Here is a 14114-nt window from a genome sequence, read left to right on the forward strand (position 1 = left end):
CTTTCTCTTCTATGTCTGCTTTTTATATCCTCTGAATCTTATAGTCTAATAAACTAGATAGACAGGAAAAATTGAAGATTTTAAAATATGATTACTACTAGTCATTATTTTTTGATGAATATCCTTTAATCCTTTACAGCTACATTTAGAGACTACTCTGTTCCATGTTATTAACAAATTAGCTCTTTTGGTTTGATAGCCTTTTTTATTATTTGCATCTTGTTAATGCCTTTTTTCTTCATGTCATCACTTGTAAACCTGAGGCAAAAAATTATATTCTATGATACCTTTTGTCTTATCTGTTTTTTCCAGTTCAGCTTCACTATAATTCTTTGGGCTAGCCGTTTCAGTACATCTCCTTTCTTTTTTTTTTGTATTGTAACAATCAGTGGTTTGGAACATTGAGTCTTCTTTTTTTCCCTCTTGATAATCCTATTCAAGCCCTGAAGGTTAGAAGTGGAAAGACAGGAGCCAATTTCACTGCTTCTGTCTTGTCTCTTCACACCCTAAATCAGGGGTGTGTTAAGGGAAATGCATGTTTCACAGTGGATGTGAGACTCTGGCTTTCCACCCATCTCCTCTCAGATCTCACTCCTGTATGATCTGGTGGTAAGCTCCACTGTCAATATGTGCTTATAAAGCTGATTTCTCTCATTCTGACTGTTGGGTCACTGTTTGTACCAGGATGACACTTCCTAGAGTGACCATAGGCTGGGGACCGGCCATTTGCTTCAGAAAACACCTTCCCTCCCATGCCAGTTCACTCAGGCACTGTAACATTACATTGTCTTAATGACATGACTAACTCTTAGCACAGTCAATAGCTTCAGAACAATTCATGTTTTAAGACTGATGTAGGAGAGACTGCATCAATATCTGAAGTGTGTGTATGAGAGGAAGGGGGCACTTCTCTGGTGCTTTACCAGGGACCAGAGGTGGGACAGCTGGGAAACATATTCAAGCTGCAACTTCTTTTTTTCATATGACTTGAATCTGAAATGTATTCACAGAAAACAAGAAGACAAATAACTATTTTTATTGATGGTTTAATATTTCCCCATAATAAATCAGCATCTGAAGAAAAATTGCAATTTTTCTCCTTTTTCAAAGCATAGCTGTTTTGAGAAAAGTTCTTCAACTTTTTCTTTTTTTTTTTTTTTTTCTTTTTAATGTTCTTCTAGCCTCCTTCTAACAGTTATGGAAGATCCAATTTTCATGGCATACACAGCAGAGAAAGAAGAGGAGAAGAATCATCACTCCGGCAGACAGAGGAGATTTATGCCAACTGCAAAAACATCTCACACAAACATAAGAAAAGATGATTTGGTTCTTTCTTAAGAATGAAGTAATCAAAGCACAGGCCTTTTATTTGCAGCATAGACTTTATTTTCTCTGTGCTGGTGAGACGTGGAGGGTCAAACTGGCTGTGCTGGGCACTGCCTGGGCTGCTTTGTCAGGACAGTGACGTGACCCTGGCTGTGTTGGTGCTGTATTGCAGCCTGCAGAGTTACCCTACCCCTTAATTCATATGCAGGATTAGAGACTATTTGTCCTTCTGCAATTGAAACACTTTAACCTAGTAGGTGGACTCTTAAGTATCAATTTTAGAACGGCTCTGATATGTAGAATAGAGCTGCATATGTTTACATAAAGTTAATTTGGTCTGAGAAATCTATGTGTATGAGAAGCCTATGTGACAGGGTGAGAAAGAAAATGTGTTTGATGTTGTCTTCGTTCATGGTTTTTGCATCTCAAATTGAGAACTCTATAGAATAATAAATACCCACGATTTTCCACACAGGAGGTGTTATTTTGCTGCCGGGCAAGCAGTACTATTCAGCTGACAAAAGCAAATGTATCAGGGCTCCTTGAACCTAGATTTAAAAGTATGAATAGCAGCTTGGTATCTGACAGCTTTGTGGTTTTACAGGCTTCTTGCCACAGTAATTTCAGTGTCTTCTATTTGGGGATGGAATTGAAGTGTAGTCCCTGCTCTCCTTCCCCACTCCTTCACCCTCTCCACTCCCCCCATGCCCAGAAGAAAACAAAACATGAAGACTCTGTCACTGTCAGGTTATATTTAATAATTTATTATAAGGTTTAATTGCGCAAAAAATAAATGAGAAACATGGAAGGTATATGAGTAAATGATGCAAAGCAGAAGAAAGCATGACTGAGAACATTTACAAAACAATACACATACATATGTAGTTGTATGTGTGCATATGTATATATTCTGCTGAAACCTACAGAAGAAATCACACAGAAATTGAACAAACAGACAAAAAAAATAAATCCTTAAACAAGGAGAACTAGAAGGCAGACCTGAGAATTAGGATCTATGCATCTTTTGGCCTTTTACAAATCTGCTGAATTACTGAGGACAGAATCCCAGTAAATGAAGGTGTTACCATGACAGCTGATAATCATCTATATCTGCATACTGCAAACTGTGTGCCTGGCCCACCTATGCCTGATTCCACTTCTCTCTTGAAGCATATGTAAAAATGTTGCTGGATATGGTGTTTGGGATTTTTGTTTGGTTTGTTTTTTTTGAAAGGGGTTAGTGGCGAAGGCATCATGGGTCTGTCTACAAATCAGGTACCAGTTCTGCTTGGCTGGCTAGGAAGAGCATCACAGCCTGACAGTGAAAAGCACATTTTGCGCAGCCTTCTCCAGTGGAAAGCTTCCTTTACGTGCACAGGAAAATAGGAGCCTAGGTTCTTCTGAGAATAACATGGACACAAGGCTTCTCTTCACTATTTGAGCAACAGTAGCATCATGTGGTTATCCTACACTTCAGCTAAAAATCTAAAATCCTAAACTAAAGTGTCCTTTCAACTTATGCTCAAGACTTAAATTGTTTACAATGTCACATACCATTAAAAACATCTTGTTTTGGTTTTCTGTACTCCTGAACAAGGACACGTTGCAATGGATGTTTGCTTTTTTCTTTTAATTTCACTTGCTGAAAGTTTTCAGATATACAAATGCTTGAATGTGAAATTGATGAGGATACACAGAACTGTACTACTAACAAGCTGGTTTATTTCCTGAGTTATCAAATGTCATAGCAGATAATTCTATGTTGTGCACAGCCTTACAAATGAAACCTTGTAGCATTGGGTCATTTCTTATGATCCCCCTGATAGTAAAATGCCAAAATGATAATGTAATGGATTTGATTACACTAAAGTTCTCAGTTGGAATCCTGATACACAAACATCCATAAGCTGAGAATATGGTTTTACTGCTTTTAGAGACAGTCAAAATACATCCCTGCTTTACTGAGGGTAAAAAAAGGGGAGAGGTTGAGGTTAAATATCTGGAATACCAGATTGTTTTGATTATTTGTGGTACTGCCCTTATTTCTTTTCTCTCTTGGTACTTTCAGTTGTCTTTTTGAAACAACTCCTTATTTTTGAGATTTGAAGAGAAAACAAAATCTGTAGTGCACTCCTTTGCAGGTATTTAATCTGTTTTAATTCAAATTCCGTAAACATATTAGTTCTATCAGGATAATCCACAGGGAAAATCACATCACACATAGCATAATAAGAACAACATTTTTTTTTTTTCAAAAAACAATCCCAAAGCAACAGCTTCATTTTTGTACCATAGTCATATCAGTGAACAGCAGCTGAACAAGTGACTGATACAAATTAAAACCAAAAAGAAAACAACCCCAAACTTATCAATATTCTCATTGGTTTAAAAACTAGTAGGCTACACACAAAAGAAACTTTGAAAAGCTCAATTTGAAATGCAATATTAGAACTCTTTAAATGTTTTATGAGTCTAAGAGGTTGGGACCCAATAAGAGTTTGTTTGCTGTTTGGATTACGTAAATAGACTTTCCAGTGTAAACAAACTGCTGTTTATTGCTGCTTAGTTTCAATATTTCCCATAGATTTGTACTTTCCTTTTGGAAATTTTTTCATTTCTTTTGAATAAACGCCATCAACTGTAACTTGGAAGTTTTCTATTGAACAGTTACTGTGCTATTTCATGCTGCACCACTCACTCAAATAGTTAAGAGGGAGGAAAACAGAATCAACAAAGCAAAATGACACAACCATGGATAGCAACCAGCTCAGCATACCATCTAAACTATAAAATAATTCTGTGGGCTTTTTAAGGTCTTAGAAACTTTGCTGAAAGGAAATAAATATAATAAAATGTGTTGTCATTAAAACTGAGCATTAAATACCTTGAAGGGTATTCTAGGGTAACTACCATGTGTGTGATTTGACAATGAATATATGAGATTCAAGAAAAGTAAGACCTTTTCCATAATAATAAAATTAATCTATTTTCATTGGGTCGAAAAGGAAAATGTTTAAATTCGATGTTCAAAGGAATATTCAATGATTATAGTACAACTAAGTCTTTAGAGGGTGTAAACTCGCATCTCTTTGAAAAAGACTTCTGAATGTAGGAAAGGCAGTCACCAGAGTTTGGATCAACAAGACAAAAAAGAAACTCACAGTCTATGAAAGAAGGTGAAAGTTAGAAACTGTTCTTTTCTTTATTCATTTCAGATACATTCCTTTACCTTAAAGAACTTTTCTGACTGAAACATGTTCATGATACTGCTCCTTCTGTTAGTCTTCTGCTCTCCCTTGGCTGTGCGTCTTGGGGTGAAACAGTGTTTCTGTGAGGAAACAGGCTGTTTTAAGGGCTGGACCCACCAAGGAATGCAAGAAGCTGGACTCCTCTACCCCCCCACACTTGGCAGGGTAGTTCAGCAATTAACCCTCTTTCTGACCTCCACCTGACCTAAATTCCCAGACACCTTCTCTGTTAGGTGCCTAAATGTTTTCAAGAAAGGTCAGAAACAGCTTGTTCTAACTATACTGTGCAACTTAATCACCTGCCTCCTCTCCAGGTCTTATCCCAGGACTAGGGGACAGGAGGAGAGGACTAAGGAAACGCAGCAAGCAGAACAGTTGAAGTATAGCTGCTACCTGCATTTGTTAGTTTACTCCTGAGAGATCCAAATAAGAAACCTTACTTCAGAAAAAGGAAAGATTTCAGATTCAGAGGGTTGTTCAGAGGATTGATCTCACTACCAGATTCATTTCTAGGGGTGGGATTTTTTTGGTTTGTTTGGGTGCTTTTTTGTCTGTATTTTTTTAAGGACGATGATTATTATTTTTGTAATCATAAAGACGTCAGGGTACCAGGACTCTGATTTTCAAAATCTATTTTTAAATCTTACGTGCATCATGCTCCTTTAAATCTACTCTGTTATGGAGCTCTGTGAAAGTCCAAATCAATGGTATTTATTTACAGTAGCTGAAACTCTGCCTCAGTGAGTACTCCCTAGTGCAATTTCCTTCAAAGCTGAGATGCTCAATAGGAGTTAATCCTCTAAACAGCTTTGTAAGTCTGACACTAAGGGTTATTTCCAAAACCAACCTGTCTGTCTACAAGAAAGGTGCTAAAATGCTCTTTTAGGCTGCAGACCCCAGGAGTAGAAGCTATCCGCCACCTTCTCAGACTGTATTGTTTAAGGTGTAAGTAAGGCAACATAAAAGACATTCCCAAAACTCACACATTCCTGGGGAACCGTTTTGGGCTAGAGCACAAGACACCTTCACAGCTGTGCCTCCCTGGGGTGTGGTGTCAGGGGGTGTATGGGCTCAGGGTGTGGGCTCACTGCTCCTTTGATATCTCCTGCGAAAGGTTCCACCCTGAGGCTCGAGACCCACAGCAGTCTTCCAAACACTAAACTGGACCGGGCTTTTCCCTGTCACATGAAATGCTGGTTCATCCTGCATCATACCTGCCAAATCACTCAGGAAATGGGACACCCTTCCCAGTTCTCTCCCAGCCTGCATCAGACAAGCAAGCATGCCCTCCCCCTGCCCTGTGAAGCTGGCCTCCTGCACAGAAACAACTCATATGTTAAGGATGAAGAAGAGCCTGCAGGGCTTGGTAGGACACTCCTCCACCAAGAGGGTTCTGCTTTTGTCCCTAAGGTTTTTTTTTGTTCTTTTCTAGTAGTACAAAGCATTGAGCGTTATGAGAAGAGGATGAGCATCTGGATAACCATGGGATAAACAAGTGATGAGTTTGCCAACACTTCCTGTAAAGCAGGGGAGCCTCAGGAACATTGAGATAGCCCCAGCTGTGTGAGCTCAGATGCTGCTGGGGCTGGCTACCAGCATGCCACAGGACTGACTAGTGCCACTGCTCTGACTTATTTCTTGGCCCTGATTAGGCTTGATTTATAAAGCTGTGGATTTACCTTACTATCTGTGCTGTAGTCTTGCAGTTATATATCCCTACATACAACTTAGAACATAATGTTTGAGCTAGAAATACCCAAAGAAATGTACAAAGCTATCTAACACAAGTTTCAAAAGATTACTTCTACACTATCCACATTGTTAGCCTGAATAGTTACCCAACATAATTAATATGAATTACTAGCCATGGCTGACATATTTCTTCTAACCTTATGCTTACTTAGAAAAGAGAATTTTGTAGTTTTAGAAAAAAAGCATCTCAGTGGTTCTAAAGGGTATTTAACACCTCTCTTAACAGCTTGTTTAATTAGATTGTTACACTAAATAATTCATTTGTTGCATTAACCAATAAATTTTATAAAATTATTTAAGTGATCAATAGCTTATCATACTAAGATATAAACAAAAGCACAGTATCTTTCTTTATTCTTCAATACCTTTCTCTGTTTGTGCTGATATCTACATGTGTAATTGAAGAGAGGAATATATGTTAGAAATATTTACATGTATTCAAATTAATCTCTGCTAATACCCTTTTCTTTCCTCTGAAATAAAACTGTCTTAAGCAGATACTTATTATTTTCTTTGAAATGTCTATAATTCACCCAACAGTGGTAGAATGGGAGGAACTTTCCCACAGAACTCTGTCAGAACATTTTGTAATTAGAAGAATAAAGCTTGAGGACCTCTGTATGTACTTTTATGGATCATAAAGGAAGATATTGCTTTCATCCCAGAATTCAATGAGCTGTGAAATAGTCTAAATCATATTTTTGACAATGTCTGGCTGCAGTAAGTTCCAAAAAGTTGTGTGATAAAAATGGTGCTGCATTGTGCAAAATACTGTTTTTTCTATACTGCATAATGCATGTTAGGCAGTCGGGTTAGGGAAAATGAGCCCAGCACTCCTCAGTCCATTTGTTTAGAGTAACTTAGAGCTGTGAATTAGACTGAACACAAAACATTGTTTCCAGCTCCTGATAAAGAAGGAGAAGAAGTTGAATGCTACAGAATGTGTTTTGCACTCAACATGGCCCACTGCTGTGTGCTTAAATGTTTGCTAATTTCTCCTAATCTTTTTAAAGATTACAGAATCTGGTTTTATTTTCGTTGATTTCTTACCACATTTTGCACTTCTTTTCATAAATTTCTCTACCTTTCTATAATGATGCTTTTCAAAGATGTAAAAAGAAATAAAAGGTTAGTGTGTATCATTCGTTGGTAAGAAGTCATAACACTTTTTTTCATGTATTTTCTGTTTTTCCTTGTAACCATCTAAAATCAGAACAATTACCCAAAAGCAGTTCTGGATATCTCCTGTCACAGCCTGTCATCTATGGAAACTCAGGAAATGTGACAATTAACATCCACGAGGATAATTTTATTTTATGTAATTTATTCTAAGTATAGGAGCAGTGATGAGAATAAATGTTTAACTGAAAACCTTGTTTTGGTATGGAATTGCCAAAACAGCCAATTAATTTTGTGCTATTTTCTATGCCCACTCTTTCTTGATATCATACAATTTAAAAAAAGACTGAAAACAATGTGTATCCTAATTAAAAACTAATTTCATTCATGTCAAATACTCTCACAGGAAAAAAGTCTGCTGTAAAATATATTAATGCACTTGAAAATCCCAGGATTTTAAGAGAACATGGTAAAACTGTTGAACCTCACGAGGATTTCTGTATCAAAGCAACAAAAAACCCCAATGAAATTCATTCTTTGGGACTTTAAATGTGGTATTTTAAAAGCTTAACTTCTTCATATTAGAGAGCCTATTACTTTTTGACCTTGCATTCAGTTGAAAAGGAAATATTGTCTCCATTACAGCCTGCGATATTCATAACAACATGGACATTTTAAAATGCTGTAATTATATCTAATCATACTTAAACCTCAGTTACTTTCATATCTGTTTTAATCACATCTGTAAAAATCTGTCGAGCTGCATATGGATGTAAAGACCTTTGCAAAGTGAAACTTCTATTTTCTTCAATAGCACCAGTTCACCAGCAGATTCTAATATTTAGGTTTCTAAGCATAATGCAATTTAAATAATTGCTGGACACACAGGCCCTTCACTCATCACCTTTTACTGTCTGGTAAGGACCTGGACAGGGAGACAAACTTCTTGTTACAACAAGGGAGTCAATATTCTTTGAGCTTTCTTTCATTCCACCATAAGCCTATCCTTGTTTCCAATATACCTCACCTTTTTATCTAAAATAAAAAGTGAAGAGCATTTATTTATAATATCAAGAACAAACACAGCACCCTTCATGTAGTGCAAGAGTTTATAACTACAGAACTCATATATCCAGCCCTTTGATTTTAAAGTTTTGTCACCACAGTGGCGTTGCACAGTCATTATCTCCTACTTACAAAACACAGGCAGGCATTCTGACCAGTTGTCTGTGGTGAAAAATGTAAAATTCTAATACATCCTGTTGTGTAATATATGTGTTTGGAAAGAGTCACAAGAATTTGGATGATGTATGGAAAAATGAAATTTTCCAGTGCTGTTGGATCTATTCTTGTAATCAAAGAGCAGATTTTCACACTTTTTCCACTGTTCGCTCTATTCTGTGTGTGGATAAAAGCCACACTTATTCCTTTGCAGCAGGTATAAAAAGGAGCCAAAATACACTGATATTAAACACTAAAGTAGAGATTAATTGGAACTCATGACTCCTCCCTTTTTAGTATTTTGTAAATAATTCTGTATTTCATGCTAAAATGCACAGCCATTCAAGACAATTATATTTTCTAAGAAACCACCCTGTAGTTTCTAGGCTACCAGATGAAAACTAGCACATGTCACTGGTGAGCTAAGTCTGAGTAGAGGTTTATATGCTACAGGCTGATGGTCTTTGTCAGTTCCTAGAGATCAAATATCTCAAAAAACCCCTACTCCTCATAGCATTGTCTGTTAGACTGGAAAGCTGAATAAGCCTGAAGTTACTTCCTTTTCTGATAAATGCAATACATAGATATGATTAATGATTGACCTTTTTTTCTCTTTGCCGTAAGCAGGTAAGGGTCTTCACAGATTGCCCGCACTTAACAACTTCTAAATAAATGGGTGCCTGAAGGCTGTATTTTGTACTTGAATTATTGCTATAGACAGCACTTTAAAACACTTTTGCCCTCAGATACTCAATTTCAACCTCTCTTCCAGCAAAGCCTTATTAACTTAGAACAAAACTTGATTATAGTTTTCTGCATCCCAACAGGATTTCTGTACATGTGTTGTGGAATGAAGTATTTTCCCGAAATGTCAAGGTAGACTTCTGACAAAACAAGAGAGCAGCTATTGTCAAGGTCTCAACAAACTTCTTTGGTTTGTCAATACATTTTCAAGCTCTACTTGTAGCTTTTGTGGAACAAAAAAATGAAGAAAACAAACCCAGAAAAACCTTCCAAGGACACAGAACTTGATACATGTGACCACAGAACTTGATACATGCCTGCCACAAAAAGTAACGCCTAAATATTTCCTCAGTAAAACAACAAACTCCCTGCTACAAGATTCTCCTTTCTTTTTCTTTTACACAGGCAGATGAAATTGTTTCAGACGAGTATACTCACACACAATTTAAACTATAAATAATGACATGCAGCCGTTTAAAAAATGGGACTATTCAAGTTCCTTAGCACCATTTGATGATTTATTAGCAGTCTTTAGATTTCACCTTTTCTGCACCAAGTGACTTCAAAATCAAAAGTACCAGCATGCTTCAATCTATAATATTCACAGTTAAGATATATTAGTAGCTATATTTAGTAATGCTGTGTGTCATTGGTTCATAGGGGTGAATATATTGTTATCAAAGAGTGATTTAAAAAAAATGTAAATCACAGTTACAGTTATATATTCATAACACATCCTCAGAACCAGAAATGAAAGCGATAGATTTATTCTATTTCTTCTATTTTATAATGTACTAATGCTAAGTTCCATTTATACCAGCGGCACCTGGTTGCCACTGAAGACATTTTGTTGCCCTCCATCTCTTCACAGCTCATTAGCAGAAAACAGAGCAACTCTTGGGTCAGGAGAGGATGTATTATCTGTGTGCCTTGCACATGAAGAAGGCCGAGACTGGAACAGGGTCCCCTGGGGTCCCTGGGTCTATTTAAAAGCTGTTGTAGTCTCTAGGCAAGCAGCTCTACCAGGTGTTCCAAAAGAGAGTTTTCCTTCTGGTGGAAGCACTAGGAGCTGTACAAAGTAGTCTCAGTGGGGCATCACTTAGGTTATCAACAGGCATATGCCAGGAATTAAAGCAATTCCAAGAAAACAGAATTTTCTGGCAAACTGTTGTCAGTGTCTGCCTGGTTCTCATGGAGCTTTTCTGAGGAACATTTGTGGAAGCTATGTGAATGCACTGATGTTACAGTGATATCACCTGCTGTTCTGGAGTGGCACTAATGGCAGCATCCAGTGGCTCCTGAATACCTTTGTGCTTCAGGTTCCTGTTTTTCTTAGACTGTGTTACAGTACATTGTGAAGTTGCACCCTCATTTTCAACTTCCAGTGTGCTTGTGTTTCGTCTCTACAAAAAATAGGTTCCCAACAGGTCAGATTTGCTTTAGACTGGTTGTGTGCTGCAGCTTTGTTCAATTTTCTGTGTGCTGTATGAGACCTCACAGGTATTTTATAAATGTATGAGTTGAGAGGATGGTTGCATTATGCAATGAAAGCAAAATATTTAGTAAAACTGCTATATATGGCCATATATATAGCCAAAACTGCTATAATGCCCCCTCCCTCCCTTTTTTTTGTGTGTTTTGTTTAAAAATAGCATCTACATTTTCATTAACTTGACAATATTCAGGTACTGCATAGGAAGACAAAGCCATAGACAGCAACTGTTCCCCAGGGAACAAAAAAAGAACATTATATAGACCTTATGCTTTTTATTGAAATACAGTTGAAGCACTGGGTTCAGGATTTAGATAGGTTCTTAAAGTATATGGACACTGGAACTCTAAAGCAGTTACGATATTCTCCTGTTTTGCCTTTTCCCCACTTTTGAACTATGTAGAATATGTAAATATTAAATAACTAGTATTAAAATAACAGAGGAAAAAAGATACTTGGACACAGCATTGAAACCTGTAGAACATATTGAAAACTTAATCTAAGGAGTTTCAAAGAAAATATTTATAATTTTAGGGCAAGTGAAAGAATCCCAGTTGCAAAGGAATAAAAATAACAGACCATTTCCCCAAGAGGCAAATATTTGGCAAAGCTGCACTGAATAACAGAATTACAGCAGCAGAATATCTATCCTTCTGTATCACATTTTGCATTTAACATTTGCAAACTGGAAATCTTTCCTAAGCAAAATGTCAATTGAATCTTTTTCTTAAATGAAAGTGTGAATGAAGCTTCCTTGATGGGTACAGCTCTGGGAGCACCATAGGTACATTGTCCTGACAGCATGGGAGAGCAGTTTGCATTTTAGCTCATCAAAATACTCTCTGTAGGGAGCCATTCTATTCCTGAGTATGGCAGCACTGTGAGAAGGAAAAGAAGTAGTGAATGAGACCAGGAAAAAGGGGAAAAATAAATAAAGGTGATTGTGGTGGGGTAGAAGTGTTTCATTCAAGTGGATCACGAAGCTTTTTTATTCAGCAGCTGTTCACTGAGGTGTAGAAAGCTGTAAGTCTGCAAGGTCTCTTAGCTGGGAAAATGGTTGGAGAAAAGCTGACCATACTGTATCAGTAAATGTTAATCAAAAGCAGAAGTTTCTTCCATACCTTTTAATACATATATATATAATGTGCATATATAAAACAACCCAACAGCACTTTTTTAGTTAAATTATAGTACATAAAACCGATTGTTTCATTGGCAAAGAGTCTATGTGTCTTCTCCTTGATACATTTCCTCAACCTGTCCTGAGAAACAACCAATCCCTCTGGTAATCATGGCAATAGTTTCACACTAGGAACAGAACACAAAGGCTGCTCAGATCATGTAAGAGGACCGATTTTTCTCCTCACAATTTTGAACATTTCAGGGCATCACGAGGAGTACATAAATATTTGATAACAGTTACAAAAATCTAAATGTTCAGGATAGATAAAATTCATTCCCCAGTTACAGGTATGCCTTCCAACTTATTCCCTCATTACTGATTACAAACACACCTACTACAGTTTGTTTTTTAAATACGTCTTCCAAAGACAGAAGATTTCCATTGAGAGGTACTCATTCTCCTTTTGAAAGTAAACAGATGCTTGACACATGATCATACAAGATACAATGTGCATCTGAAACAGAAATCTGAGAAGTAAACACAGAAAATCAAAGTAACGCTGACCAGAAAGACAAGACCAGAGCTCAGCTCTACCATGTCTGGCCCAGCTGTGGCACGGAGGTCGCCAGCTGGGCATGTGGCCCACTTTTATTTGTTTGAAGAACAGTTTTCCCGCTTTTTAAAGTCAGGCTTGCAGGCATGGTTACCTAAATAATTTGTGAACAAGAAGACTTTGCAGCAGTTCTGAGGACAAGACTGTGCTGCTGATAGGGATGCTCACAGGTCTTAGGGGTGTCATGAGAATTGCACGTGTAAGGGATGAATTTGTGCCCCAGGAATTTAAAATTAGAGCCAGACCAGGCCATAACCTTACCTTAATGCATCAAACCCTATTCCCAACAAGACATATCAGCCTGCTACTCCAGTACATGTTGGTATCTGGCTCAAAAAACACCCAACCACCCTCTAGGGCAGTGAGTGAACCTGCTTGGATCTGAAGGTGACCCCCGCAGAACTGATGCTGCATCTCGAGTTGGAGACATTTCAGTGACTCCAGCGGGAATTGTAGGCTGTGGCAAGGACCTACAAAGTTTGTGGGTGAAGACAGGCTGGCCTGCTGGTGGGGGTGGGAAGGAAGGCCCCAATGTCAAATGTGCCATTGCATGGAGCCCCAGAAGGAACCTTCTCCGGTCATGCAGAAACCTTCACACCAACCAACATAGTTTCATCTGTTTCCACCACTTTCTTACAACACAGACGTGTCCCCCTTCCTCCCTCCCCCCAACCCCCCAACCCCCTCCTTTCTGAACATATCGACAAAAGGAACAGCAAAATAAATAAATAAAGACTTAGCCTCTGCTTCAGGGAAGCCGCCTCTCCAGGTTTCCGCATTGGCGGAACCCGGCTGGAGCTGGTAGGCATCAGTTTTCACGGCAAATGGTGGGTGCAGAGGGGGCCAGTGGCTCCCCGGTCCTGGCGGGAGGCTCCAGGCTCAACTGTCCATCTCGGCCGGCAGCCCCGGCTGTCATTGCACCAGCCCCGAGCCATAGCTGAAGGCGTAGCTGCTGGCCAGCGACAGGGACTGCTGGTGCTCCTCACCCTGCTCCGACGGGTAGCTGGGAAATGTCTGCGCCCGGGACACCTTCGCTGAGCCGAGGTTGTGACCTAGAGGGGGGAGACGTGAACACAACACATGTAACTGGGCTTTGAAGTCTTTCACCACGGACACGGACTCCAGTGGATTAACTTTGTACTGCCCCACGGTGCCAGGGTGCCTGGAGAGCAGACTGGCTTCATTGGGACCTTCTGGGGCTGCAGAAGAGGGTATTTCCTGTGGCTGAGGGCACAAGTTTGTGACAGATTCCCAGCAAAGGCAAACAGGTCCCAGACTCAACTCAGGCACAATTTAGGGTCAGAATTTTTTTCAAAATTTCAGAGTGACATTTCTGTATATGTTCTACTTTATAAGTCTTAGTTACGTTAGTTAGGACTGACAAATAACTAGTGCACATCTTTTTTACCTGAAGCACTGCTCATGTGGTGAAAGTAATTCCAGGGGTGTCAGAGGGATTAGTCCCATAAATCCCAC

General features: G+C 38.7%; 2 protein-coding genes across 2 annotated transcripts in view; one reads left to right on the forward strand and one right to left on the reverse strand.

Moving 5' to 3' along the window:
* Positions 1 to 2157, forward strand: part of CD226 (CD226 molecule) — a 34780-nt gene extending 32623 nt beyond the window's left edge. The window contains 1 exon segment of the mRNA XM_048289165.1: positions 1182 to 2157. Within this exon segment, the coding sequence (XP_048145122.1) occupies positions 1182 to 1192 (11 nt within the window). The 3' untranslated portion in view covers positions 1193 to 2157.
* DOK6 (docking protein 6) overlaps positions 2064 to 14114 on the reverse strand; it is a 261564-nt gene continuing 249513 nt past the window's right edge. The window contains exon 8 of the mRNA XM_048289556.1: positions 2064 to 13690. Within this exon, the coding sequence (XP_048145513.1) occupies positions 13551 to 13690 (140 nt within the window). The 3' untranslated portion in view covers positions 2064 to 13550. The remainder of the gene's footprint in view (positions 13691 to 14114) is intronic.

Source organism: Corvus hawaiiensis, chromosome 30, assembly GCF_020740725.1.
Source record: "Corvus hawaiiensis isolate bCorHaw1 chromosome 30, bCorHaw1.pri.cur, whole genome shotgun sequence".
NCBI lineage: Eukaryota > Metazoa > Chordata > Aves > Passeriformes > Corvidae > Corvus > Corvus hawaiiensis.